Consider the following 27,919-nt stretch of genomic DNA (forward strand, 5'->3'; position numbering starts at 1 on the left):
ACCGGGCGGAGACTGCCCAAGATCAGCATCAACATCAGCATCAACCAGCAGCGAATGGTGACGGCCGCCTGCGCTATCCGGAATAGTGGTGATGAGGCCGAGCGCCGAGCGATGCTGAGCGCAACCCTACATACACGTGTAGATGCGGCAACTCTGGCCGACAGCCATTAGACAGCCAAAATGAAAATCCAAAGGGTATTACCAGCTCGCTCCTTCACCGTCTCATGTCGAGTTGGGGGTTCTCTCTCTCAGGTTGGCCCGCAGTCATACAGGCCACATGCTAACAGCTTCCATTAGCTGTTCATCTATCCGGTCAAGTCACTCCTGCCAATTGAAGTGTCCATTGCCGAGATTACAAGTGAAGGGTTTCGCTTTGACAGACAGTATATCCTCGTCAGAGACCCTCGGACCCATCCGACGATACGACCTCATCTGGCCGAGCACCTCACCGTCAAGCTGGTTTATAAGCTGGTGCTCTTCCAGCCGTCAATCAACGACGACTGGTCCGAGCTGACCATCAAGCACAGGACGGCCCAGCCGGAATCTTCAATTACCATTCCACTTACGCCGTCGCCGCTGTCATGTCTGGAAGCGCCGTCGTATCAAGTGAGCATATTCGGCACGGAGGCCACGGGAGTTGATATGGGAGACGGCCCAGCGGAGTTCTTCACCAAACACCTCGACATACCGACCAGACTGCTATATATCTCCGGCTCGGGCAGCCGTGAGATCCCAGGAGCCGCATATATTCCTAAACATCGACTTCCCTTGACAATTCGAGCTGCGGGTGATCATTTTCAGCCCCAGCGAATCCGCTTCGCAGATGCTGCACCCTTTCTTGTTACATCGACGGCATCCGAGGTGGACGTTCGGTCCCGGTTACCGCCAGAAAATCAGCAAGAAGATGTCTTGCTCCGCTTCCGCACTAATATTCACGTCGACGTAGGATCCGTTGCGCCGTGGGACGAGGATCACTGGAGAGAGCTCACAGTATTCGCGGAAGATGGAACTACTCCTAAAGCAATCATTCGATGTGTCTTCAAGACCCCTCGCTGCCTAAGTGTCAACGCCGATATTGAGACAGGGACTGGATCCCCACGACGCACACAAGTCTACGGCTTGATAGCGAAAGACAGGCGTGTAAACAAGGCATATCCTCGTAAGGGAATTATCATATCCTTTCCCAAGATATTGATACTGACATATTTCGTCCAGTCAAGCCAGTGTTTGGGCAGTGGTCCTTTGCAGGCCCAAATGGGGCCCTGCTTCGAGTTGGCGACGAAGTCCGAGTCACGGAGAGGGGAGCTAATGACAGCTTGAGTGAGAATGGGAGTAGAGAGAATAGGAGCAAGGAGAATGGGAATAAGGAGAATGGGAGTCATTCACAAAAGTGAAGTTGTCTCTAGGACTGTGTCTCAGGTCTGACGGCGAGCCAAGGTTGTGCAGACCTGGCTTCAATAAGGTTGATATGTACATAATTCGGAGCTCATACGGCAAGAATCCCCGTCGGAGGGTTCAATAACTTTACAGAAAAATCAAATACCTCACATTAGTATAGCAAAATTTATATCTCACATTTGAAAAACCAAAGTCTCCAATGCTTTCTACATCATGCTCCGAATATGTGCCAAAAAACACGTGGCGAAGGAAATTGGAACCTATCAATTCCCTCTTGTTGAAATCGCCCAGGAAGGTCAATATTCCAGGGGCACACCAAGCTGTAACATAGTCTTTCAAAAGGCTGTACCGCCACTGACAAAATTATTATGCATGGACTTTCTCCCCTTTGGCAGAATTGCTTTCTCCGAGGAATGCTCTGAAGAGCTTCACAGGATGACGTCCAGTCGCGACATGGCGGGCGCTAACCCGTATTAGGCAGGCCTCAGCGAGCTCACGGCAGATGCAATGGCATCGCCGAGCCTCACGAGAGACGAGTTGAACGAGATACGAAAGCGAATAATACCATAAAAGTTTTTGATTGTTACTTTTGAATTGGCCGACAGGGCCCGGTATTAAAATGGTATTCGGAATTGATATTTCCAAGAGCTTTGTCATGAGCTCATATTTGCTCATGTATATAATACAGGTAGTATTGATGCGTGTATGCAAAAGGAGAGAATAGTGTCATCATGGATGAGATATTGCGAATTTGACACTCCTTATAAATGCCTTGACTCTTTTACATGGCCGCCAAAGTATAACTTTATTTCGCCATTGTTTCTTTAGATCTTTGCTTAACGAGAATGACGGTCCTACAGAATCATACCAGCGATGATGAGGCTACAGAATACCTCGAGACTCCAGCTTCGGAAGAGACTCTCGATCAGGATTGTGCACAAGAACAACAATTACAAGCAGATAAACATGATGGCGGATACGGCTGGGTGTGCGTGGTATGCCAGCTGATGATCACAGCGAGCACATGGGGTGTCAACGGTGTGAGTCCAAGCATCTCCTGAACAGCAGCAGCAGCAGCAGCAACAATCATATAGGATTTTCCCTCCAAGCATGCAGCATCTAACTCGTCTTCTCTGATTCACAGGCTTTCGGCGTATATCTCAGTCACTACATCTCAACAAACGCCTTCCCCGGCACCTCAGAAATCGCCTACTCCTTCATCGGCGGCCTCTCCCAGTCCCAGATCCTGCTCATCGCCCCCCTCGTCACGCACGCCACCCGCGTCTTCGGCACAAAGCCCCCTCTCGTCATCGGCGCGGTCATGGAAGCCGGCGCCCTGATCGGGGCCAGCTTCGCGAAGCAGTCGTGGCAGCTCTTTCTCTCGCAGGGCCTCCTCTTTGGCTGGGGCTGCTCGTTCTTGTACATTGGCACAATTGGCATCATCCCCCAGTGGTTCGCCCGGAGGAAGGGCATCGCGAATGGGATTGCTGCGGCGGGGAGCGGCATTGGGGGCTTGATATACAGCTTGTCGACGGAGGCCATGATATACAACATTAGCGTTGCCTGGGCCTTTCGCATCACGGCCATCTGCACCGCTGCAGTCAACGCCGTTTGCATCATCCTGATCAAGGACCGGAACAAGCACATCAAGCCGACTCAGAGCGCGTTTGATCTTGGCCTCGTCAGAAAACCACGGCTTCTCCTTATTTCGGCATGGATGTTTCTCAGCATCATTGGGTACACATGCGTCTTGTTCTCGCTTCCGGATAATGCAGTTCGGATCGGCCTCACTGCTCATCAAGGGGCTATCCTGGGAGCCTTGGCTAATCTTGGAATGGCCATCGGCAGGCCTACTGTGGGCTACTTCAGTGACCGTGTTGGAAGACTGAATATGGTGATATCGGCAACTCTGCTGGCTGGCATATGGTGCTTGTGCCTCTGGACATCGGGCACGTCGTACGCGGCCTTGCTTGCGTTCTCTATCCTTGGAGGGACAACAATTGGTACATGCTGGGCTGTGAGTATCTCCTGCTTCTATACTTGAGTTGAAACCAGAACTGACACGGCCTAACAGATGGTCGGACCCATGTTAGCAGATGCTTTTGGCATGAAGCTTCTCCCCTCGGCGCTGTCCATAGTGTGGAAAATCTCCGCTGTCCCATCGGCTTGTAGGTCTGCTGTGCTATACACTCATTGAATGCGATGGCTGATTGTTTCTAGTTGCCGAGGCCATGGCTCTGGGACTTCGACGGAGGCAGGCTCCCGTCTACCTGGACGTTCAGATATTTTCCGGCTGCATGTTCATTGGGGCAGCGCTATTCTTGGCGCCGTTAAGATTCAAAAAGAGGATTGAAGCAAAGGTATTCTCCGAAAAGCAATGATACGACGAGGCTCTCCACGATTATCACTACTTACGATTATCTGGAACAGATATTACAAAGCATGACCTGAGTCAAAGCAAGATAGATACATAGACTAATAGATGAGAAAGAAGAAAAGTAGATGAATTGAAGAGTCTATTTGGGTAAAAGTTTCTTGCAGAGTACCATGATGGCTCACATGGTCGACTCGTCGCCTACTCATTCGAAACTCGATTCCATATCCTCGACTCATCAGATATCAAAACCCAATTCTATCCAGGTTGTTGCCACTTTCGCCTGCAGTTGCATAACTCGACTTAGGTATGCAAAGGACGGCGCTGGTCGGCTCTCCATCCGCAGCCTGTGGCTTGACGTGCTAAAAGCAGCACTGGCATGTGGCGCATCCAGCAGAACCCTGCCAACCCGCCGCGGCCAAGATGTCTTACCTATCAATAAGTAGCTGCCGCAACACTCGCCGCAACCCCGACAATGCGGACAACATCCGCTGTCAAACTCCGCTTCAAACACAGAATACTAGGTAGCGCCTCTGAAACGAACCCTCTTCGTTTTGACACCTCTCCATATGAATCAGCATTCTAATGGGGTGTGCGGAAAATAGAGAGCTCCCCCCAAAAAAGCCAGCTTATGTCCGCCCAAGCTTCAAGCCTCGTAGGGCTCTTGGTGGCCTCCCCTATCCCAAGGATAGAAGTTGCACTAACGAACAGCCAAACAAAAACCACCACAACCGCAGCATTAAGGATAAGTAGCAGGACGGCAAGACGGCGGAACGGCAACTCAAGAGATCGCCAAAAAGGCCCGCTAAGATATTACTCTGGCGTTTTCCCTTTCCCTTCCCAACAAGAAGCTCTTCTCCTCATCAGCACGGCTCGCAGCAGCCAATAAGAGGATACCCAACGGACGAAAAAAAACACCACAAGCACGAGGCGGGAACCCGCCAATTGGCCAAGTAAGCGCGAGACGGAGGTCGTCCGCGAGGGACGGTTCATGATGACCTCGGGGTTGGCGCTTACCGAAGCTCTAAAGAATAAACTTTGAGAGTTTGTCTGCCTCCAGATACCTAGGCATTATTTCCAAATCGAGGCCAAGTGTAAGAAAGAACAGCAACTCCTAACACACTGTATGTAGGGTCTGTCCGTCTGCCTCGGCCAAGATACACGCACCCGTCAGCCCTACCTCACCTGACGGGATTGGAGGATATGCAATTGATGATGAACGGGGCGTGTCATATCGAGAGCCGTTCCAGCGGGAAGTTGTCACTCAGACGAAGCCGCGATTAGATAATGTGGGAAGCCAATACTTCCTAGGGCAGTGGTAGTAATTGCTTAAGCACATGCCTTTTACCCATTTTGCGGGTTTCTTCAACGCGATAAGGCCAGGTGCAGATGGAGATTGCGGAGCAAATCGTACCATTCTGCGAAATGGGCCACTGGAGAAAGATCATGGCAGCACCACTGGCACAAGGCATTGCACGATGCAGAGGCAGCTAACGTGAAGAGCCGACAGGGGTTATTCAGTTACTAACCGCCAAGAGGGGACAGTTCACGGACATTTTTGAGAATTATCGTAGCACCTCAGAACATGAGGAGAATGAATGAGAGAGGGTCCGGGGGGGGCGTGTGTGTTTTTCTCGATATTATAGCCATGCTATCGATCGCGCCCACATAACACATGGTCTGATGAGATGATGGTTCGTTGATAATATCCGAATGCCCTCATGATGTGCCTTCATTTCGGCGCTCCGTGATGCCATCTTTGTCCATGGAGTTTACACTTCTCCTCCCCCTCTTTTCCGTTCAAGGAGCGGGATCTTGTATGCAATGTGGGGAAGCGTACCATTCCCACTCTCTCTCTCCTCGTTATGGTTTTTTGCTCTCCTTCTCCCCATAACGCTTTCTCGCTTAACAATCGCCGCGGCAACATGTGCCCATGTCCGATGCGCTGGTCACTTGGACAAGGAGATAGCAGAAGAAGAAGACAGGGGAACGCCCCAGAAGGCACCGGAAAGCACCAGCAGGTCAAAGGGGCGTGTGTTTGAATTGCGCAGGGTATCATACAAACTCCGCATTTTTTTCACCTTGTAATTAGAAAGTTGCGGCTGCGGCTTACAAAACAGCAAACGCGCAGATCCTTCCCACGGATTACTACTACGTCCTTCGTGCTCCGGCGCGGGATTGACGATCTGATTTGATTTGTGTTTTATAGTTGCAAAGCCGGTCCGTTCGACCTATGGCCAAAAGCTACCAAGGTGTGCCAAGATTTTCGGTCAGGGCAAGCCAGAGGATTTCCAATCCATCTACTCCGTAGATACACCATAAAGCAATGGGGCCCTGTGTGTGGCACGGGCTTCAACAGGAACCCATTCGGCATCTTCCTTGTGTGGATGCCCAGATCTCATTACTAACAAGCAAGCATCGGACACTTGCATCAGGACACACCTACACCGGCTTTTTGTTTTTTGTTTTCTTGTCTTTTTCACATCCTTGGTTATCATCAGGGTTGGGTCAGATATTCCCCCCGACTTCGTGATTCATGCGCAGCTTGATCATTGGGCCGTTATGCCTTACGAGTACTTACACCCCCAGGGGGCCCCCCCCCCCGGCCGGCTGACGAATCAGCCTCCGCCAGAACAACATCGTGACTCTTTCCCTGCCGTTATGTTATGTGAATAACTTGCAGCATGTTTTCGTTGGGCAAATCGACGTCGCCGCCTCTCTTTAATTCCAGCCTCCGCCTCCCTCTTCCCTGTTTTTCTTGCTGTGCGAGTGTTAAGCAAGGGGGGTGGCGTTTCGCCGCAAAAAAAAAAAAAAAGGAGGGGGAGAAAAGGAGCAACGCATCATCAAGGTGTAACGAATGATAAAAGGATCTGGATAGGATCTCGTCGGCGATGCAGACACACGCACACGTACACACAGATCACGGCAATTTTCTCTCCCATCTTGCATGCCCCTGCCCCCTCCTAGGTAGCCGAATCGAAGAAAACGCCAACGCATCGTGAAAAGTTGATGGTACTACGCCGCCCCTCAAGTGTTCCCATTCTTTTCCGACCTTGAGCGGATCTCACCTAGGTATATCCTCGTAGCTTTTTTTTGCCTTCTCTTCCCCTTTTCCCTTGCCTGGTATTACACAAAATCAAGCAAACAAGCAAGGAAACAGGCTATAATCGCCGCTGCAGCAAAATTTTTCTCTTTTCTGCTCTAATCTTTGCATCGTCCGTGGTAGTACTGTAGTATCGTAGTAACATCATTCGTAGCATCGGAGATGCTGAGTCGTGAGTTGTCCACGGGACCCTCGTCCAGGCTCGTTTCCAGGAGGGACCCGAGCGCCCGAGCAATTAAGGTGAAGAAAGAAAGAATGCCCACTTGGGTAGATCGAGACCGCCCACTTTGGACATCAAAATCCATATGGCCTGTCAACCCATTTTCTCCTCTAATTTTTCACGCTTATTTTTTTTTTTTTTTTTTTTTTTTTTGACGGCCTCCGTTTTGTCTCTTGCTGGGTTAGGTAGGCGGATATTGCGGAGCCCTGTACGACTCCGTATATGTAGATTTTTTTCTTCTTCTAGCTCCCTCTAGCAATTTCATAACATAGCATAACGTCTACCAGAACCATGTCAATCCATTAACCCATCAATCAAATAATCAATCAATCGAAAGGTGCCAGTGATTCTGTCTTTGTCTCGCGGCAACTCTCGCCACAAGTAAATAATCGTCCAGAAGTAATACTACTATACGTACCCGACCTCTTGCCCCGGAGCCGCAAACTCCTCGGCAATGCATCTCGTCTAGATGGTACTCATCTGACCTCGAGGATTTGAAATGCAAGGTACGTACCTGACAAAGTTGCCGGTGCAGGGCTTATCGGGGTGTCAACTTCCCACCGATGCCGCTTCGTCCGAGCGATAAACTTGGTAGCTTAGCTTCCCGCCATTCTGATGACCCGTGGCTGTTTGAGTAATAAAGGTACCTGTTGAGTGTCTGGTGTGTGCCGCTCGGCCCATCCGCCATTGCCGCGGGCTCTCGGACTTTGTCAACCGTCCCAGGTCCCGAAACAGGAAATTGTACCAATCCAGGCTTTTTGTTGGTCATTCGGTCATCACAGGTCACAGTCCGCAGCCGAAAGAGTGAGAAAAGATCATTTGCATGCACACAATTGGGAAAGTAGTAGTAGATGAGTTTGTAACAAGTTCTTGTTATTGTAATTTCGTGTCATTGTGGGAAAACAGAAAAAAATCGCTATTCGACTTTTTCGTTTGTTCCCATGCTGCTAAACTCGTGGTCCACTCGACCAAAGGGAAGACCAGTTCCAGGGAGCGGCCCCACCGATGTGTACCCATGTACCCATTCCATCCATCGCATTGCCATGACATTGTGAGAAAGAAAAATGAAGACGTGAAGTTGTGAATCTCTCTAGTAGGTGTATATAGAACAAATGAAAAATGCAAAAGAAACGCCGTGTGCCTTTTTATATTTTCCCTTCTCGGGGTATCATGTAAAACCATATCAGAAACGCCGCGCCCAATACCCAGAGCCATGCCATTCGCTAGATGCTGAAAAGAGCTGAAGTGAAGAATCATTTACAATGTCGTACAAGAAGAGTGTGGTTGTTGTTGTTGTTGTCGCTCAGTAGACTGAGATGGCTGATACCAGGCCGGCGGGTGTTCGCTGGCCCAGGTAAAAGTCCTCTTCTGTGTAATATGATTCTTCGCTCTCTTCGGTCTTGGCGGGCAGAGGCAGCTCGGCATCGGCAGGGGAGGGAGGCATGGCCTCGTCGTCTGAAGACTCGGAGTCGTGGTCGATCAGCTCCGGAGGGGAGTTGGAGTGAGAAGGCGTGCGGACGAGCTCGAGCTGAGCATAGTCCTCCTCGAGATCGTCGTCGCCCATGATCTCGTCCTCTTGGACCTTGACTGCGGGGGCGGCAGAGACGACAGTGGTGCGGGTGTTGAGCATGTCGAGGTCCTCATTGTCGTAGTCGGACTCGTCGTCCGAGTCGGAGGAGGAGTCGGAGTCGTACTCTTCGTCGACGGCCTCCTCCTCGATCCGGTCGGCCCACTGAATGTGCCGGCTGTTGTTGGCGGCGGCGGTGCTCTTGGTGTTGCGGACGGACTGGTTGAACCAGCGCTCCTGCTCCCGCTCGGCCTCGGCGAGCTCGAGCATCAGAGAGTCGAGCAGGTTGGCGTGTCCGACCAGCAGGCGGAGGTCATGATCGGGTTGAGCAGCCTCACGAGAGAGCTTTGCTCGGGCCTTGTGGGCCAGGTAGTAGGTCTGAGTGATGGACATGCTCTTCTTGGTGGCTTGTCGGAGGAGTGATGATGAGGCAGACATTTTGAATTTTTGTGAGGTGTGGAGAGAGGCAGATGTATTATATAGTGCAAGTTGTGTGACTCAAGGCAGAAGTCGAATGCAGGGATAGGTCGAGTTGCCTGGATGCCTAGTGTGCCGCGGTGTGTTGTATCAAGTATCGGTGCGAGCAAGTTGTCGTTGTTGTTATGAGTTGTTGTTGTCTGAATGTTGTAGTCGAGTTGAAGAAGAGAAGTTGTTATTGTCTCTCTTGTAATGATGCTCGCTGTGATGCTTGTTCGTGATGGATGATATCGAGCCTCAAGGTCGGGGGAGTCGGCATTCTTTTAACTCGGAAGCTCAGCCGGGTCTGGCAGCCCATCCATGGGGGTACGGCAAAGAAAAAAAAAAAAGTCATCGGCGTTGAGGTACGTACCCTTACCGGCACGCCCTTGGGAGCCCGGGCTAAGCGGACTTTGCGTGCGCGGGCCCGAAGGGAAAAGGCACGATGAGTGCGAGGGAGGGGGGTGAGACATTGGCTGATCATTCAGCAGCAACAACGGGGTGAGAAATCCCAGCAGACTAGAACTACCAGGGGGGGGCGTGTGGCCGCGCTAGGACGTTGGCGCTGACTAAATCCGAGGAAGCCCAGCACGAAAAGCGCAAGCAACAGCGTCTCCGGCCACGGACGTACAGCGAGTCGCTCGTCCGCGAGAGGTACCCGAACCCCGGGCTGCCACGCCGCCTGCCGCCCAGGTACCTCGCGGCTTCGAGATACCACGGCAATTCATGGCTTCGTGCGAGCGACAGAATCACAAATACAGCAGGTACGTACCCTTTTCGGGCGCGCGCCAGCGGACGGCTTCGGCATTCTGGGTGACTCCTCTCGGCTGCTGCTTAATGATGGATGACTTTGCTGCTTGTTAGCCTACTGCTATCCCCCATCAGGGAATTCGCACTCGCATATGGCCGATTAGTCACAGCTTGGTTGAGCCCAGCAGATTTTTCTGCTCGCTCTCTCTCACTAGGTACGCTCTCCTTCGCTCTCGCTCAGCGCTTGTCATGCTGTAGGTAAAGGTATCAGCTGGAAGCTTCCCTCGGGCCAAGAGGCATGTACCCGCGCAATTACTGATCGCGATTGGCCCAGCCAGCCGTTGCACCCCAAAGACGTGCTGATTCGGCCGTGAGCACGAGCCGAAACCAGAGTGGATTATGAATCAGAACCGCGTTCCCCACCCGCGCTTCTCTCCGGCTCTCTCTCAGTCTATCCGTCCCTCTTCCCTTCTCCCTTGCATGGCTTATTAACAAGCCAAGCTAGCAATGTCCGACATCACGACCGTCATCCGAGCCCGCCCATGTTGCTATTTCTCAGCAATTTCATAGCGTAGTAATCCAAGTTTGAGCACCCATTTCACCCAGCACAGTCATCAGCGAGATCAGACTTTACGCTAGCTGGAAAGACGTACCCTTTGTTGCGATCGTTGTGTTTCTTGGGGATGGTTATCAATCGCAGCCTGGGGTTTTTCTGCACACACTCCCCCCTTCGTTCTCTGTCTTGTTTGGTGTTGTCTTCTATCTAGCATCTGGTTCCTTCCTTAGTAATTGATTGCGTGCGCGCCCAGTTCATGAGCAATGGCGCTGGCGTCTGCGTCGTTCGAATCGCCAAACTCGCATCGCACGCCCCAATTTGTCAGTCGCAACAAATTCTCGAGCGACGGATTTTACCGTTTCGGGCAATGCAATTCGAGAGCAGATCGTGAGTGTGACACTTGCCATTCAAGCAAGAAAAAAAACACTGCCACCTGTTTCTGTTTGTTGCTATCGCTGCATTTCAACTTGCGCAAGTTCAATGTTTGGTAAGGATACGTAATGAGGCGGCGAAAACAATTCGTTTCACATTTGCGCATCAGTGCGGCGAGCGAAGCCTTGCACAAGAGGGGACGCGCATTCGCGATCCATAACCAGCAATTTAAAAAAGAGGGCAATCGATTCGAACATCTCAGCCTCTCTGCACGCCCTCGATCTGGCCTCTCGCGATTTTGCTATGGCAGCCCGGGGGGAGAGGGGGGGGCGGAGAGAAGGGGGCTTGGCCAAGTCAGCCGCGTGAACGTGTTCGAAACCCCAGGTTTCAAATCCTTTTGCGCGCATTCAGCCCCAAAGCGGTCTCCGCGGCTTCTCTTTTCTGGTAACATCGTGTACCTTTCTTCCTTCATTCTTCTTGGTGTTTCTGCAGTAATAGTGAGCTGGGGTAGTGGTGCTCGTGGTGCTGCGAGTTTTTAGTGCATCGTACGGAGTACATACATCACATCGTATATCGTACGTCGTACGTCGTACGTCCGCAGCGTCGTACTCGCAGTTCCGCGTACGCATCTGATCTGCCAAGCAAAAGGCCGCGACAGCGTCCAGCACAGCCCGAAACGGCAATTCGGACTGACTGCTTAACTAACCCCAATTCACTGTCTGTCTCTCTTCTACTCCCCGTACAAGTTTCTTATGTTCACTCTGCACACATTCAGCGTATTCGTCGCATCGCCGAATTCCTGCCCACCCCCCCGCTCCAAGGCGTCGTGTTGCGCTTGCGTCTCCCTGCGTTCGCTGGGTAGGTACCTAAAAACCAAACAGCGGTGCTTCTCGCCGTGTCAATCTGCCATGGATGCCTGCCTGCCGTCCCCCGTCAACTGAAATTGCTCGTCATACCGAGTGCCCGCACCGATATCCCCCTTCCCGTGCCGCCCTCAACAAAATAGAGAAAAAAGAAAAGTCCTGTCAGATTGGGCTACTACTATTTCAAGCCCCCCCGTTGATCGTGAATCGCGGATCGCTGCGTCGGAATCGGGACGTGGAGACGGGAAGTGCGACGGAGCTCCGAGACGGGTTTTGTCTCATCGGTCGTAAATACTTGTTGCTTGTGCAGAGCTGCCCTGCGTTATGTCCTATGTCCGCATGCATGCACTTGGCATCATTTTTTGCCTTACGAAAGCCCATTGCTGGCTGGCTCCATCTCTCTTCACTCCTTTCAAACTCATTCGTGTGGCGGATGTGTATGTATGTATGTACGAGTACCTAATTAATCTGCAGAAGGCCTTGCGTCCCTTGTCATCACCGTGAATTCATCCAATTTCACCACCTCAAGCCAATCAGGCGCTGCCATGGCGAGCTGCAACTGAGATTAGGCCGGGGTTTGGCTGTGCTGCGCTGTGCTGTCTGTCTGTGCGATGCCTGGAGTAGCTTGTCTGTTCATTTGCCTGAGGCGCGGCCAGTAGGGCTGAGTCGATGAGAGGGCTCCATTTTTTGGTGACTCCTCCGGTGGGGGAGGCGGTCGATGACGGCCCTCGGCAATGGTGGGTACGTACCTTGTCCTTCGTTATCTCCTCCCGCAGCTCTTGATCCCGTCAATCCTTAATCGGGGCACAGACCACGTCAATCAGAAGCAGTGCGAGTACGTATCACACGCCAGCCACAAAAGTCTCGATCCCCCATCCTCTCAGGGCTGAACGATGACAATTGGTGATAGGGCTCCAATCCCGAGATCTCAGGCCGACGACGCGGCACAACACAGCGGTGCCTTGGCAGAGCAGCAGGAGCTAAGGGGGAAAGGGGGCTGCTACTATTGTACCGGCTTGCGACGTGGCGCAGGGAGGAAGGAATGCGCTGGCTTTTTTGCACCTTTGTGAACAAGTACTTTGCGTACGAGGGGACCAATCTGGGCTGGCCAATTAAGGTTGGTTTGGGGGGAGGAGGAGGGCAGCCCTTGGGAGCCAATGAAGCCTCACGGAACCGGACTGCGGCAAAGGGGGGATTTGTGTTTCCCTGGCTGTGTGTGTTGTGGTTGGGTTGCTGAGATTTGCTGACAAAGTCCGAAGCGGGAAGACGGGGTTGGAAGGGCTGAATACGCGCAAATCTCGCGCCCGAATGCCGAGTCGGGGTCTGGGATGTGGGTTTCGGGCTTGTGGGTTTTACTTCTTCGTTTTCCACCGTATCACTTCGTAGCACATGGAGAAAGGGAAGGGAAGAAGCGCACTCCAACTCCACAGGGATCATCGATGGCCAGGCACAAAGGTCGATAATAGCAGTCATCATCTACTCCAGGTGCCCAAATCTCAACTCAACAGACGGAATCCCGCAGATGCATCAGGACGGGACGACTAATTGCCCGCTCGTTCTCGTTCAGCGCCCCCCCTTGCAGCGAATAGTGGCTTCTTAGCAAAGTTGTCCATGTCGTTTTTGTAGTTTGTACGGAGTATTTTTAGCCCAGATCAAATCTCAAGACTGCCCTTGCTTTAGACTCAGATAGTCGCCGAGACACTTCCTCTCTCTCTCTCTCCTCTCTCAGCCCTGCAGCTTCACCATGTTTTTGCATTCTTAGGTAATATTGGCCGTCGCTGCAAAGATGGCACGGTTCAGCAAAGCACAGACCTGCCCGTTCATCTCGTCGAAAGGAACCCCAATCGGCATGGAGACCTTGCATGGAGCGCGCGCACGTGTATTACTTCGTACATACATACATCCACAGTGAGATTGATAGTAGCCCTGCAATTTGTCGTGAACCGCCATCATCATCCACGTTTCAGCCCCAGGTACAGCGCAGCACACCAGCCACGAACCAGCGGGCAAAGGAACGAGGCGCTCGTCCTTTGTCAAACGCGAAGCCCCCCAGCAGGGCCGGGGCTTCGGGGCTTGCGAGATGGGGATGGATGGATGATTAAGATGATTAATGGGCGATGAGGGGAGGGTGTGTCAGCAGCGAAGTTGAGGGATGGGCCCAATTTTTCCCTCTCCATTCCAAATCGGCCGCTTCCGGCATGGCGCCCAACTTTAAGTGACGAGGCCCCCCCATCCGTCCGCTCGGATTCGCTTTGCTTAGATAAGGGCTTTTGTGGAACATGGCTGGCGGCACATGGCAGCGGGATTATCCACCGAGAAAAATGGGTGCCGTCATGGATGGATGCTCTCTCTGTCGGTAGCTTTTGCTGTGTGGCTTCGGCTGTCTCGTTTACCTCCTCCATGGGCAAGTCCTTTGTCCTTGTCGTAGGGGATGTGGCGGATTCAAGATAGTCTCCCCACGTGCTGCTACGCGGAAGTGGCTTCTATCTAGTATTTGCATTTCGCGTTGAGAGTATTCGGCAGCAAGTCACGGGAACGGATGTGGTGAGCCTTGCCCAAGGTAGTTGTACACCACGAATTTGCATTTTGTTACGGACCTGTTGCTTCATGCTGCGTTGTTTACTCAGCACAACATGAGCAGCAGGTAACTCGACCGACTGCAGACTTCGTGCTGGTACTATTTCCTGCATACTCCGTATACGGAGCAACAAACCCGAGGGTCCTCCTCCCCTTGCATATTCGCTATCAATCGCAACGGGGTTCATCGTCATCCTCTTGGTTCCCTTTTACGCGAAATCTCAATTGTCAATTCAGTGGGACAAGAACCAATCGAGACTCATCGTCCCATGGGTATCCCTCCTCACGTCATCATACATCTGCGGCACAAACTGCGGCAATCAAACCCACAGAAACGTCAGGGTCCTGCCGCCCGCCCGGCCCAGCGACAAGCGGTAGATGCCGCTCTATGTCCGCCGAGATGCCGAGCTCGCAAAGGAACGGACATTACCGCACAACCATCACCCCTCGTCACCGACTTCAAGTGCCGTCATCCTCCCTTTCCTCCAGTTCTCTGCTGCTGCTGCTGTGACGCTTTTCTGCATTGGGTCTAGAGCCCAGCCCTGACTTTTGTCAGGGCTTTGATAGCAAATGGAAGGGTTCAAGGAAGATGCAGAGAATGGAGGACGTCGGTTCGCTTCAAAGCTCCTCAACGTTTGTCGCCCGATTGCCGACATCTTTCCGCTGCAGCCAATCACTTTGTTTTGTTCGAAACGCACACACCCTCCTTGCAAACCTGCTGCTGCTCGCCCGGGCGAAGCCTGCATCTCCGCAACGACGACGACGATATCGCCTAACGCCCTTTTGCAAACCTGCAGCAACCGCAGAAAATTTCTTCTTGCAGCCGACTGCATCATCCGTGGGTAGGGATCCTCGCTTCGATGGCTTCTCCGTTTGCTTCTGGCGTCGAATGCATGGAAGCTTTTTTGCCCTCGGCTATGCCCTTCGGTTCCTTGTCTCCCTCCTTCTTCGCAACCTTCCATGCATGTTCTTCCCGACCATTCCGCCTTTGCCTCACCAATTGTGTCTCTTCCCTTTTGCACACCCCATTCACCAAGAAAAAAGGGCCTCGTGACTTCTTCGCTCTCCGGCGGTTCGGTAGACTCCGTCGCCGCGGACATGGGGGGTCCGTTCCGATGTTGTTCTAGTAGTACCTTGCATGCTGTACAGTAACTCCCTCACTCCGGTCTTTCTCGTGCCCTCTGTCATACTTAGGGGTCCTGTGGTGGGAAGACAGGGGCTTCGCCAATAGGCAGTTATTGCTTCCGGTCCCGTTTACCCCCTTGCCCCTGTGTTAGTAAGAGGTTTGTTGCTGTCCTGCGGGCGTTGAGCGTTTGTCATGTATCCGGTGCCATGGGAAACGGTCACTAGACTATTCTGCCCCAGGTTTCTCACATGAGGAACAAGCCGTGAGGTATATCGAGGCAATTTTGGTTAGACGGCATTGGACGAGCTGAAAGCACCGCTTAGACATCCATGTCTTCTCATAGAGGTGAATCAATTCGTTTTCTTCACAACGGGTACTCCCTACATGTTATGGCAAGCAAGTTTCATAGGCCGGCCAGAATACGCGATGCCATGAGCAGTCAACGGTCCACTCACAAAATCCTGGGGAAAGGCCCGCGTGGATCGCAATCACGGCTCCAGAGTGTACGTGTAAGCTCATAGAAATTACTCCATGCTCGCATGTAACTCGGTGGGCCTGGTCGATTGCTACAAACTGCCATCCAACGAAAAAGTGTATGAGACATATAATCCGAACGAACCGCAACCTCGCCACTTCGCACAAAACCGATAATACATCGCAACGTCTAGAACGATCGCAGATCACATTATCATATCTCCATGGAACTTTCAAACGGAAGAGTATCAATCCTCGACCGTAACGGAATCTTCCGGTCTCTCCTACCTCACCGGCCGATTGCCACTTGCTTCCCGTAACAGACGGGGAGTGCGTGATGCATTTTCGATGGCAAAACGTTTGCTCATGTGATGTAAAACGGGCTCCATAACATCGTCATGTTGCCCTCGGCTTCCCGTTTCTCTCCGTTTCTTATCGTACACTCCCCCTTTTGGAGGCAAAACGTGCCAGCCAGCCAGCCAGCCAGCCAGCCAGCCCCCCTGTTGGGTGTATACATTTCAGGATTGCTTCTTGATTGTGTTGTTTCCGCGGGAGCCGATGTTAGGGGACCATGGGGGATGATCTCAGCCCTGCTGTTTTCTCCAGGCTTGATGACTCGATCATCTGGGGGGTGTATGTTCGACGCAGGCCGATGGCCGTGTGCCGTTTGTTTGTCAGTCGAGCGAGTCACTGGGTAAGGGGGGCATGCTCTTGAACAAGTCTTTGTAATTCACTCGAATATCGATCCTCCAGATCTCATGACTTGACGCTTCTCTTGGGATAAACTCAAAGCAAGCATCGCCAATGCCCACGTCCGAACCAAAGCATGAGACCAAACTCCATGGCAACTCTACATCCCTCCTCCCAGTTTTTGAAGAACAGACAAAGAAAAAAAAAAAAAAAAAAAGGCAAACCCAAAGGCGAACATTCAACTGCCCCCCCTTCCTCTCAGCCAGGGATCGCCCGTACCATAGTGTCGGTAACCAGATCGCCGAGGTTCCTCCCCATCCCCAGACTGCTATATTACTACTCAGAGCTGATCTAGGACAAAGGCAAGATAGAATAGCTCGGCAAACACCACCTTCGCCGTATCCATATCCTTTCCCTTTCCTTCCCTTTTGAGAATACGTGTAAGCATGGTGCTAGATTGCTCATAAGCATCTCCGACAGCCCTGTTCGTCCGAGAACACGAAGCAATCTGTTGGCTCCATACTGCCCTTGAGTGGCATCGCCCGTTGACGATGGGGTCGTGCCACAGCCTTGGGAAACCATCCCAGCAGCCAGAGTCAGTCAGCTCGTCCGCCATTGAACCCACCCATCAATCACTCAAACCATGCCCTCTCATCCCCCCCTTTCCCTGCTCACAAGGCAGAAATCTCCCATCTCTCACCCCTACCTTAGTTGCACAATCCCAGCTCTCGTGCTGTGCCGTGCTTCGTAAGCAGAGCGAAATGACACAAAGGATAAACACAAATCAACAAAGGCATCAAGATACCATGTCCCCCCTCCGTGGCCCTCATCAAACATCCCGAAAATTCACCTAACAAAAGATCTTTCTCTTCCCCCGGCTTCTTATTTCTGGTTCCCGTTCCCAGCGCAATGGACCGCCCGCCCGACCGCTCACCCATTTTACCAGTCGTAGCAGTAATACTTCACACACCTGTCAAATACCGTCTGACATCCCTCTTCTCCCGCGCCCCCCCTGAACATCATCCCGCGTTCCTTGCGATATTTGCCGCTTTGGGGAAAGGCAGCTTACCCGACGGCATGGAACCGGGACACTCAATGGCCCGTTTTCGCTAGTAGCTCTCTTGCCGTGTCTCCTCGTAATACCCTTGTGAGAAAAAACGTGGGCGCAACGATTTGCTTACACCATACTTTGTAAGTGCTGCGCGGGTAAACGTTGTGAAGGTGAAGGGTCCTTCTTTGCGGGCTGTCGACAGGTGAGAGATCCCATGCTCATGGCTCTTGTGCAATATACAGAACTCGTATGAGCCCGGCGGTCGTAGGGCGCTGCGGTCGGCTTCAGGGACCCCGTGCTGACGTGTTTTCCCCTGATCTACAATTGTCCAGACCCATGGTGCTGGAAGCCCAACAGACTGGTTTGGGTATCGGGAGGTAACCGAGCGTTGCGGGCGATGCTTTCCGCGCACCACCCCATCCAGGTAAGGACGGTGACAGGAATCGTCACGGCAGTCATCATGGCAGATAGAGTCCGAGCCCATGAAAAGGAACAAAAATTGTTTGGGAAAGATGAAGATGGTCGCTTGAGATTAACGATGCTCTGTAATTCACACAATGGTGATACTATGCCTGAAGCTTCTGCTTCGTCTTCTTCCTCTTGCCGCCGACCTCCCTCCCTTCTTCCATCTCCAGCAGCGCCTCCCGCTTCTTCTCGCTAACCACCTTGAGGGCGTCTCGGATCACTCTCGTCTCCAGGTTGACGCCCTCCTCTTCCCAAGCCTCCATCTTGCGGCCCACGCGCTCTTCAATGGCCAGGACCAGCTCCACGTCTCGCTGGCCCACCAGCGTCACGGCCTCACCCTTGCGACCCGCACGGGCGGTACGTCCCACGCGGTGAATGTAGTCATCAGGGTCCCGGGGGACATCGTAGTTGATGACCAGGCTGACTTCCTGGATATCGAGACCTCGGGCTGCCACGTCCGTCGCTACCAAGATCCGCGCCGCCGACGCTCGGAAGCGGGCAAGGTTGTCCGTCCGCTGCCTCTGGGGGAGCTTGGAATGCAAAGAGGTGACTCGGTGGTCCAGCAATCGCAGCAGATGGTGAAGGTACTCGGCTGTCGTCGTACGGTTGCAGAATATGATGACCGTCTTGTTGACGTTGGCCTCGGTGAGCAGGAAGACGTGGAGATAGTGCTCCTTGTGGGTGACGGGGATCTGCACATGCTTCTGGCTCAGGGTTGCTGGAATGGCCAGCATCTGCGTGTCCACCTCGCAGACGAAGACGGGCGGCTTTCCGGGCCGTTGCGGCAGCTCCTTGAGCGCTCGCACCTCCGGCGTGATGGTTGCCGTGAAGAGAAGCGTCTGTCTTTCGGTGGCAGGCGGCAACACTGACAAGCACTCCTCGACGTCTGGCAGCATACTGCCTTTGCCGCCCGCATGCAGGAGCCGGTCTGCCTCATCGAGAACCACGAAGCGTACTCTTCGAAGCCCGCAGATGGTGTCCTCTCCCGATGTCCTGATGTGGTCCGCCAGACGTCCAGGAGTCGCAATGATGACATGCGGCCGCTGAGCAAGCGCAATGGCTTGAGCTCGCATGTCAGCGCCGCCGGTCACAAGGATGATCTTGAGGCTCTGCGGAGACGAAATCGCCTTGAACTGCTCGTAGATCTGAAGTGCAAGCTCTCGGGTCGGCGTGAGGACAACGGCGAAGATGGCGGTAGGATCCTCAGCCCACTTCTGGAGCACAGGGACGGCAAAGGCCACAGTCTTTCCCGAACCTGTTCTGCTGCCTCCGATGCAGTCCCTTCCCTTCAAGATCTCCGGTATGCAGCCCTTTTGAATGCCGGTTGGCCGTCTGATGGCCATGTTTCCAAGCGACTGGACAAGCCACGGCCGCACATTGAGGGCAGAGAATGTAGTATTGGGATCGGTCGGCGCCAGTATGGGATTTTGCGACTGTGGTTGTGGTTCCGATTGTGAAGTAGCTGGGGGTTTGCTGACAGGTCCGTCCTCTCTCTTCCCAACGTTTCGCTTGATGCGAGAGGGCACGGCTATAGAAGGCACTACCAGCTTCGGGGTCTCGTCGTCGTTGTCTTCGTCTTCATCGCTCTCGTCTCCCCCGACTTGGAGTTCGGGAGAAGTGCGACGCCGTTTCCTGGAAGCAGCGCTGTCGAGGTAATCGGACTCGTCGGCGGACTCCGACGCATTTGACGAGAGCTCCGGGTCCGAAGACCGCTCCTCGTATGCAACACCTGCAGAAGGCATCCTGGAAAGGCTGGAGTTGTGCAGTTTGTAGACGCTCTCGCAGCTAATCTCCAAGCCAAAAGAATGACTACCAACTGAGGCGGTACCTCAGAAGAAAAAAAAAGTTGAAAGTCGGCCATTGGAAGTGGGGCCATGGCTCTTTGGTGGGGTCGGCCTCCCACCGCCTGCTTTTTTGGTGGAAGCGCATCAAGAGGTCACTTGCGCAGCATCAAAGCCGCGTCTAATGTCAACGACAGTGACGAGCTTGACTGCACCGTACCTCAGAAACGGCATCTTCTCGGGATGGAAGCACCGTGAATCTATTTTTAACAGCATAGAATTTGCAGAACAAGTCCCACCTCCACGGCCACCGAACCATTCGCTTCTTCCCCTGCTGTGCCTGTCACCTCTGCCGCGTTACACGTACATGTATGGAGTACATACACGCAAAAAGATGGCGAACCAACCATCGGCTGAGGCTGTAGACGCGCGCTTGGAGAAACGCAACCTTGAAGGCTGCAAGCGCACGCCGCTCATTGGCTCGATGACGGCCGTCTGCATGCTGCGCCGCCCTTGAAACAAGCATCAGTCGAGTCGAGCAGCAAGCAATATGGGCGACCATGTTCGAGGCTTGAGCCGAGTCTCTTCCACCGTCCCTCGAATCTCCAGGCAGAGGCCCGAATACGTCCAAGAGTGGCTGCAGCTGGACGATTGTTTGCCCGCCCAAACGAAGTCTCGGCCCTGGGATGTGGTTTTCTGGCGCCGAGCCCATGCATTGCGATTGGGCCGGCGCTGCTGCAGTGTGTCAGACAAGCAACGCCTGGCATTGATGGGATTTTCTGGGGCCATACCCAAGAGATGTTCGAGTGGGATGGGATGGGATGGGATGGATGCCAGCCCACTCCTTCCAGCTGCTGCAGGGTGTGGCCACTGGTCTTACATTCCACGTGTCGAGCCAGTTCGGGACTTTTCTCCCAGCTCAAGGCTGATACTATGTTGAGCGTGATTTTGGTAGCATTGCAGCTCAGGTGAGGAGAGACTGTCAGCAGCAAGCACAAGACAGCACCTGTTTCTCAGCGCACCTCGAGATGAGCAGCCCTTTTATCAGACGCATTTACCATCAAATCTCACCTCTATCATCGGCTGAACGGAGCCGTAATGCGCTCCGACTGATGCTACAGGTGCATGGACGGATCAGGGGCTCCAAGAACCGCGCAGTTGGGCGTTGCCAGTCGCACGAGGTGGTTTTGTAGGGTAAGCCGGGGGGAGCATTGCAGCAGCCGGATGTGCTGCTTGGGGCGAGCTTGATACTGCGCCTGCGCCCAGCCACGGGACTCTGGGTACCACAGCCGGTTTGTTCTGCCCGGTAAGAGTGTTCCTTGCTTGTTTTGCTTGTGTGAGCCGATCTGGTTCTTGAGGCGATGGACGAAGAGGCTGCCGTTCAACCCTTATGCCGAGCCCCTGGCTGTGGACGGCTTCCAGTTGATTGCTGATAGGCCTCGGCCGTGCCGTCTTCCCGTACCGGAGAAGCTGCTTACGTCTTCTCAACGAGTACTGCATGTATCACACAGAGCACCTCGGTCTCGGTCACCTCGTGCCCCTCTGCTTGTTTGCTCGCCTCTGCGGTCTGATTTGCCCGTGCCAGCGCTCCCGGCTCATCTCCACGTCCCAACGCCGTTTCACCAGCATCAGCACCAGCCGCGGAAACCGGCTGCAGCCCAGTCCATCGAATCCTCTGCCCGTCTCCACCCTCCCTCATCTCCACGGCCACATTAGCGCGAGCACGAGAGCTCATGCAGCCGGGACTCTTCACGTCTGGTTGGGGCACTTGACCTGCAGCCACAGAGCCCTACAGGCCCTACAGCGCCCTGGAAGCTCTCAACTCCTCCCCACAGGGGCCCCGTGGTGCTCCTCTGCAGCGCCTCGACGGGTGCGACAGCGCGTGTACAACTTGGGTACTCGTACCGACCGAGCCCTCCAAGTACAGGCGGGTACAGGCGGGTGCAGCGCCTCTGCCGCTGGCTGCGCCGCAGGGGAGCAGTCCCCCATCAGCCCGCCACTCGCATGCCCTGCAGAGCGCTGCCAGGCCCTGCGCAATGCCACACGGCTCCGCTGGCGCGCATCTGCCGCTCCAGACAATACATGTGGGTACTTGCGATGTGCCTTCTAACCCCCAGCAGCCGCTGTAACTGGAACCCACACACTCACCAGCTCTCCCCCTACGCAGCACGACGATTTAAACATCCATCCATTGAAAGCCCGGATTACTACTTGTACTGCTGAGACCCCGAGCTGGCCATAAGCTTCACCTCAGCACCAGCACCGACCGACCTCAACTTGTCCGAGCCATCGTCTGCTTATCCCTCGTTTGAACTGCTGCCATTTTGAATCACGTTCTGCCCTTTTTGCCTTCCAGCGGACGTTCCAAGTGTCGATACCTCACGCTTCAGCCGACTATCCCCTCTTGAGCGGCGTCCCCTCACTCGTCCCTCGCCTTCGACCCACGCTGGCACCAATCGACTGTGCATTCGCCTCTTGCGATTTGAGATATCGACTTTGCCAACGCATCGCAAATCGCCCGCTGATATTGGATCGTTGTTCTTTTTTCCTGTTTCATGTTGGCATCGGCGTCGCTCTATTTCAGCTTTTGCTCGCCCTCTCACTGTCCTTCTTGCGCTGCTTCTGTCTGACCATCGTTCGGATTGCTCTGCCATATTTTTCACTCGCGCTCTCTTTTTGCAGCGGCTGTTTGCATTGCTCCGTACCTGCTTGGACCTGCGCGTGTCTTTGTGTGTGCCGCTCCGACCTCCAGCCTTGCAAAAGTTCCTCAACCGCCGGTCTCTCAACTCTCACCACCGCCAAATTCGCTCGCTCGAAGACCGTTGCGACAATCCGCCTTGACCGGCACTGCTCACCACCATGGCTGACGCAGCTCCTTCACAATCTCAGGGCAGCGACCCTGCCGCTCAGCTTGTGAGTCGCATGCACTCTTTTGCCCCCCTTCTCTGGATACATAGACGTGAGCAGCGCGACTGACTGACTTCTGGTGCTGCAGCATCCCGTCTCCTCGTCCTCCTCGTCCTCCTCTTCCGCCGCTCTCCCGACTCCTTCACCTACTCCCATGTCCGTACCGATCATGAACTCGCCGGCACCGCTCATGCGTCCCGCCATTCCAGGGAGCCGCGGCCGCGCTGCGCCCAGATTGGGCCTGGCCATCCCGCCCTCACCAAACGCCAAGCCGGTGGGCAATCTGACGATCCAGCCGCCCGCCAGGCCCCCTCTGCCCACTCTACACCTGGCCACTCCCATGGGGAGCCAGGTCACACCACTTGAACAGCCCGCAAGGCCACAGGGGATACAGCCCGGACACTCTGCAGGCGGTGGCAGCGAGAGCAGTGCGGCGCATTCAAGGTCTGGCAGTTTTGGCCCTCTTGACGGGCGAGCGAGCAACCCCACGTCTGCGGGCTCTCAGTTTTCGGCCCTTTCATTTGCCTCCCAGTTTGGTATCCCTGTCGCACGAGCCCAGGGAACCCCGGATCCTGTGTCTGCCGTCGGCTCCATGAGAAGCGAAGGTGGCGTCTCTATGGAGCGAGATGGAAGTCTGCAGGGCCTCGAGGGCTTTGACCGACTCAGCATTGAGAAAGCAAGGACTGCCGATGTCGAAGATTTGGACGACGAGGGCTGGAGAATTGCCAGCCTGGAGAAGCGAATCGTTGAGCTGGGCAACCTGGGCGAGGGTGCAGGAGGAGCTGTCACCAAGGCCATGCTCAAGGGCGGCAAGACCATCTTTGCCCTCAAGGTATGCTCTGTCGAACCGAGTCCATTCTAAGTGCCACATGCCGATGGCTCGCTAATGCCACTCTAGGTCATCACTACCAACCCTGATCCTGATGTCAAGAAGCAAATCGTTCGAGAGCTGGGTTTCAACAAGGAATGCGCCTCGGACCACATTTGCCGTTACTACGGAGCTTTTGTTGACCCTTCCACTGCCACCATCTCCATTGCCATGGAATTCTGCGAAGGAGGTTCTCTGGACAGCATCTACAAGGAAGTCAAGAGGCTAGGAGGTCGCACCGGTGAAAAGGTGCTGGGAAAGATTGCTGAAGGCGTTCTTGGCGGCCTTACCTACCTTCACACGCGAAGGATCATCCACCGAGATATCAAACCCTCCAACATCCTGCTGTGCCGCGACGGCTCAGTCAAGCTTTGCGATTTCGGTGTTTCGGGAGATTTCGGAACCAAGGGTGAAGCCAACACCTTCATTGGCACCAGCTATTACATGGCTCCGGAGCGTATCACCGGCCAGTCCTACACCATCAACTCGGACGTTTGGTCCACGGGAGTCACGTTGCTCGAAGTCGCGCAGCACCGGTTCCCCTTCCCTGCAGACGGCACGGAGATGCAACCCCGTGCGGGTTTGATCGACCTGCTCACGTACATTGTGAGACAACCAGTGCCGAAGCTCAAGGACGAGCCTGACAAGGACGTATACTGGAGCGACAACTTCAAATACTTCATCGAGTGCTGGTATGTTCCGCTCCAACTGTTTCCACAATGAAATCTTTGAGCTAACCCCTTTCGTGTCCTGCAGTCTGGAGAAGCAGCCTAACCGCAGAGCGAGTCCCTGGAAAATGCTTGAACACCCGTGGATGGTCGAGATGCGATCCAAGAGAGTCAACATGGTCAAGTACCTCTCCTTTGTATGGGGCTGGGACGAGAAGCAAGTCAACAGCTCCCGTTGAAAGAATAACCCGACCCTTGACAGCGTCTGGAGACGATGACACTGCATTGCATTGCTGTTCGTTTCGACTTGGACCAGCAGGCTGGCCTCGTCGTGCAGTGCGAGATTTGCATGAGCTGGGAAGTACATGTCATGTAAAAATCAGGATTACGCGGCATGTGATTCATGGAGTCACCAGTTGATGCGGCGCTCTCTTTTGGAGGAGAATAGGGGTGGTTCAGCCACGGTGAATTTGCATTAGAAACATATATGCAGCAGAAAGAGGAGGCCGAACGAACTGAACTGAAGATAAGCGACTGAAGGTGGATGAGCACGGTTCATGATGGGAGCTATTATTCATGCTACATCTTGAAGTTGTCAACGTGGCCCCGTCGACATATGTTCCTTGGATATTAAGCGCTTGTCCATAGCGATCATTTTCTTGTTCCCCCTTTTATCGTTGTACTTATTCACTCTCATCAACGCGGCGTTATATACATGGGATCGATTTTCTAGTCTATCCAACATATATCGAGCAATTAGCTCAAAAGACTTGAAAACATGCCAATGTATTCCGTCCGATAGACGCAAGATATCGCTGTACTACAGACAAGACAATCATGTTCCAGATACCCCGTTGCAATAGAAATGGCCGTGATGCATTCTTCTTCCCCTTATTAGGCAGTGTTGCTGCTCTCAGGGGGGTCGCCCATGAGTTCTCGCAGCGTAACGGTAGCATAGGCGCTTCTGCCGAGCTGGAACTTGATGACTGCTGCGATCTTGAGGGGCTGCTGCTGGTCCACCTCCATGGCTTCTGCGTTTGCGCCTGTAGTAGCCTCCGTGGCGGGCTCATCCGCTTTGTTTTCATTGTCGGCGGCATCGTTGTTTGTTTCCTTGGTTTGTGTGCCCGCGTCGGACTCTTGTTGGTCCTCCTGTTCGACCTTGGCTACTTTGCTCGGTCTCGCGTCATCTCCCTCCTCGCGGGAGCGCTTGTTGTTGTTGTTGCTGTTGGTGCTGTTGTCGTTGCCGCTCGCCTTGCGAGCAGCCCTGATGAGGTCCAGGTCGGTCGGGTGCATCTGCTCCTCGTCGCTGACATACGTCTTGAACTCGACGGCGGGCGTGCCGAGGAACTTGTTCATCAGCTTGCGGTACCGCCCGGGCAGGCTGAACTCGCGGCGCATGCGGCGCATCTTGTGCGGGTCCAGCCCGCCGTTCTCCTCGCGGCCCATGAACTCGACGTAAAAGTCCCCAATCTCGTTGTCCGGGTAGATGACGTCGTAGCCCGGCGTGGGGAGCACGACGTCGTGGATCGTGTATCGCCCGCTTGCCGCCTCTTCCTCGGTGAGCGGCCTGGCGCGCAGGGGCACGTCGTCGTCGTCCTCGACGGGGTTGACGATGTCGTCGCCGTCTTGGTCCTGGCCGCTGATCTGGGGCGTCGCTTCGGTCTCGGCGATGACGAGGTCGCCTTTGACGACCTTTTCGCCGTGGAGCTCCCATCGCCTGCTCGCCGCGTGGTTCCACACGTGGGATTGGCACGCGTGGAGGTACATGGAACGCAGTCCCCGGGTGATGTGGATGAGGGCGCCGACAAAGTCTCTTCGGGACTGCTTGCCCTGCCTGTTGAGGTGTCGGAGGACGCATACTTCGGCCGAGAACCGCCGGGGCATGATCTCAATGGCCTTGTCGACGTCCTTTTCCGTCTTGAACAGCATGCAAGCGAGGTGGCGATTGTATTCGTCCCTCTTGGCCGGCTCGTCGGGGATGCCCTCCGTCTCTGCTTTTCGGGCAATTTCTTCGTCGTAGGCGAGAATGGCGTTGATTGCAGCCTCGTAGTTCTCGCCCAAGATCAGCTTTCCAATCTCATGTGTTCCAATCTGATGGGTGCCGAATCTCTGATGGCCAAAGTAGTTGATCCATCCATGCTCCGTCATGTGGTCCAATGCAGACTGGACGTTTGCACGCATCAATTCGACCTGTTCAGATATGGGTTTCGTGCAGGCCTCGCCAACGATCTGGCAGTTCTTAATCGTTATGACAAACTCGTTGCCCAGCAACTCCCCCAGATGAATAGGCTCCGCCTTGTACTCATAGTCGCCCGTCGTTATGCCCCAGAGCTTCCCGTTGATGCCTGCGAGGCTTCGGTCCCGCGTGTATCGGACGGAGCAACGCTGGACCGTAGAAGCGCGTCGGTCCTTGGTACCCGCGTAGTTGATCACCTGAGGCTTCACCTTGAGGATACGGGCAATCTGGTTGACGGCATCCATGGTGTCGCGGTTGTCCTTGAAGAGAGTGAAGTGAAGATACTCGCCAATGGGCTGGTCGTCTTGCTTGTTTCGGTTGCGATTGCGTCCGCCTCTGCCTCTTTTGCCTCGCCGCGTGGGCGCCGCATAGCTCGCAACGATGGCGCCAGCATCGTCTGTGCTGGTCTCTATTCTGGAGTTGAAGATCCGTCGGATCTCCTGATGGATCTCGCCGCGCTTGAACTTGTCGTCAACGGGCTCAGAGACGACAGGCTTCTTCTTTTCCGAAGCGTCCACCTGGCCTTCTCGGAATAAGTCTACGAGCTCTTGTGCGAACTTTTCGCCAGCCAGATTGCTGAGAGCCGTGACATCTTCTGCTGGAATCTCTATAATCTCCTTCTCCTGGGGTGCATCCTTGGCGCCATTGGCATCGTTGGCATCGGCCTTTCCGGCTGAATCTTGTTGTTGCTTGGACGTATCGACCTCTTGCGCTGGTGCAGCGTCTGTCGTCTATGTATTTGGTCAGACCCATCTGCATCTGGGATCAGCTTCAAGTGATCAATTACCTGCTTTTCTTGGCCATTCAGTCCAATTTTGCGCAGATGCACGACGGCTCCGTCCTTCCCAATTTCATTGACCTGGAAGTCTGAGAACCTATAGAAGTATTAGCCATCTCTCCAATTCCATTCTCAGCTTCGGGGGAATAAATCAGGAAGCGCGTACCTCACGCGCAGGTCGCCGACCCAGGGGAATCGCAGAGGCGTGGCGCGCTGGGTGATTCCTATCGACTTGGCGTGAGACGCACTCTGGCGCACATTGTAATGCGCCTGCTCGCTCATGATAACGTGGAGGCAGCAAAGAGGCGTGAAGCGATTTGATCTGAACTTCATAGGTACTGTTGGGAAATTCTCAGCAGACATGGCTCTTTGCGTCTTGTGGGGCGCATTCTGCCGGCAGTTTCGCAGGCTTGGTTTGTATACAGTAGGCGGTGGAGCGCATAGCGCCTATGTTTCGTGACGGTTAGCCAAAGAGGTAGGCGGTAGAGGCTTACACTGCTCTTGAGCGCTGCGAATTGGGCATATTCAAATGCTTCTCAAGTGCATTGAACGTTGTTGTGAACTTGAATGCCATCCTGCAGTAATCATAATGGGCTTGATCTTGAAGATACCATGTGCTGTTTATTTGAGACTGTACAA

General features: G+C 53.9%; 6 protein-coding genes across 6 annotated transcripts; 3 read left to right on the plus strand and 3 right to left on the minus strand.

Moving 5' to 3' along the window:
- Positions 1–180: 180 nt before the first annotated feature.
- On the plus strand, positions 181–1,724 carry BBK36DRAFT_1196111 (hypothetical protein; the record flags this gene model as incomplete). Its single annotated transcript, XM_024896928.1, has 4 exons — positions 181–195; positions 298–1,159; positions 1,216–1,320; positions 1,690–1,724. The coding sequence occupies 4 exons, from the start codon at positions 181–183 to the stop codon at positions 1,722–1,724; spliced, it is 1,017 nt and encodes a 338-aa protein (XP_024750612.1).
- A 519-nt stretch (positions 1,725–2,243) lies between these two features.
- On the plus strand, positions 2,244–3,779 carry BBK36DRAFT_1116136 (MFS general substrate transporter; the record flags this gene model as incomplete). The annotated part of the gene is made up of 4 exons (XM_024890201.1): positions 2,244–2,438; positions 2,543–3,415; positions 3,473–3,566; positions 3,619–3,779. 4 exons carry the CDS (start codon positions 2,244–2,246, stop codon positions 3,777–3,779), a joined length of 1,323 nt encoding a protein of 440 aa, XP_024750613.1.
- Positions 3,780–8,019: 4,240 nt separating this feature from the next.
- BBK36DRAFT_168518 (hypothetical protein) lies at positions 8,020–9,534 on the minus strand. The gene is given in 5 exon segments (XM_024897803.1): positions 8,020–8,146; positions 8,163–9,101; positions 9,137–9,252; positions 9,266–9,425; positions 9,492–9,534. 1 exon segment carries the CDS (start codon positions 9,098–9,100, stop codon positions 8,399–8,401), a length of 702 nt encoding a protein of 233 aa, XP_024750614.1. The 5' UTR covers position 9,101; positions 9,137–9,252; positions 9,266–9,425; positions 9,492–9,534; the 3' UTR covers positions 8,020–8,146; positions 8,163–8,398.
- Positions 9,535–18,135: 8,601 nt separating this feature from the next.
- BBK36DRAFT_1134955 (DEAD-domain-containing protein) lies at positions 18,136–19,784 on the minus strand (the record flags this gene model as incomplete). Its single annotated transcript, XM_024892481.1, has 1 exon — positions 18,136–19,784. One exon carries the CDS (start codon positions 19,782–19,784, stop codon positions 18,144–18,146), a length of 1,641 nt encoding a protein of 546 aa, XP_024750615.1. The 3' UTR covers positions 18,136–18,143.
- Positions 19,785–22,899: 3,115 nt separating this feature from the next.
- On the plus strand, positions 22,900–24,505 carry BBK36DRAFT_1115643 (map kinase; the record flags this gene model as incomplete). The annotated part of the gene is made up of 3 exons (XM_024890148.1): positions 22,900–23,562; positions 23,629–24,290; positions 24,355–24,505. 3 exons carry the CDS (start codon positions 22,900–22,902, stop codon positions 24,503–24,505), a joined length of 1,476 nt encoding a protein of 491 aa, XP_024750616.1.
- A 655-nt stretch (positions 24,506–25,160) lies between these two features.
- BBK36DRAFT_1115816 (tRNA pseudouridine synthase D) lies at positions 25,161–27,562 on the minus strand (the record flags this gene model as incomplete). The annotated part of the gene is made up of 3 exons (XM_024890165.1): positions 25,161–27,233; positions 27,290–27,377; positions 27,447–27,562. The coding sequence occupies 3 exons, from the start codon at positions 27,560–27,562 to the stop codon at positions 25,161–25,163; spliced, it is 2,277 nt and encodes a 758-aa protein (XP_024750617.1).
- Positions 27,563–27,919: the final 357 nt, after the last annotated feature.

Source organism: Trichoderma citrinoviride, assembly GCF_003025115.1.
Source record: "Trichoderma citrinoviride strain TUCIM 6016 unplaced genomic scaffold BBK36scaffold_5, whole genome shotgun sequence".
In the NCBI taxonomy this organism is placed as follows: domain Eukaryota; kingdom Fungi; phylum Ascomycota; class Sordariomycetes; order Hypocreales; family Hypocreaceae; genus Trichoderma; species Trichoderma citrinoviride.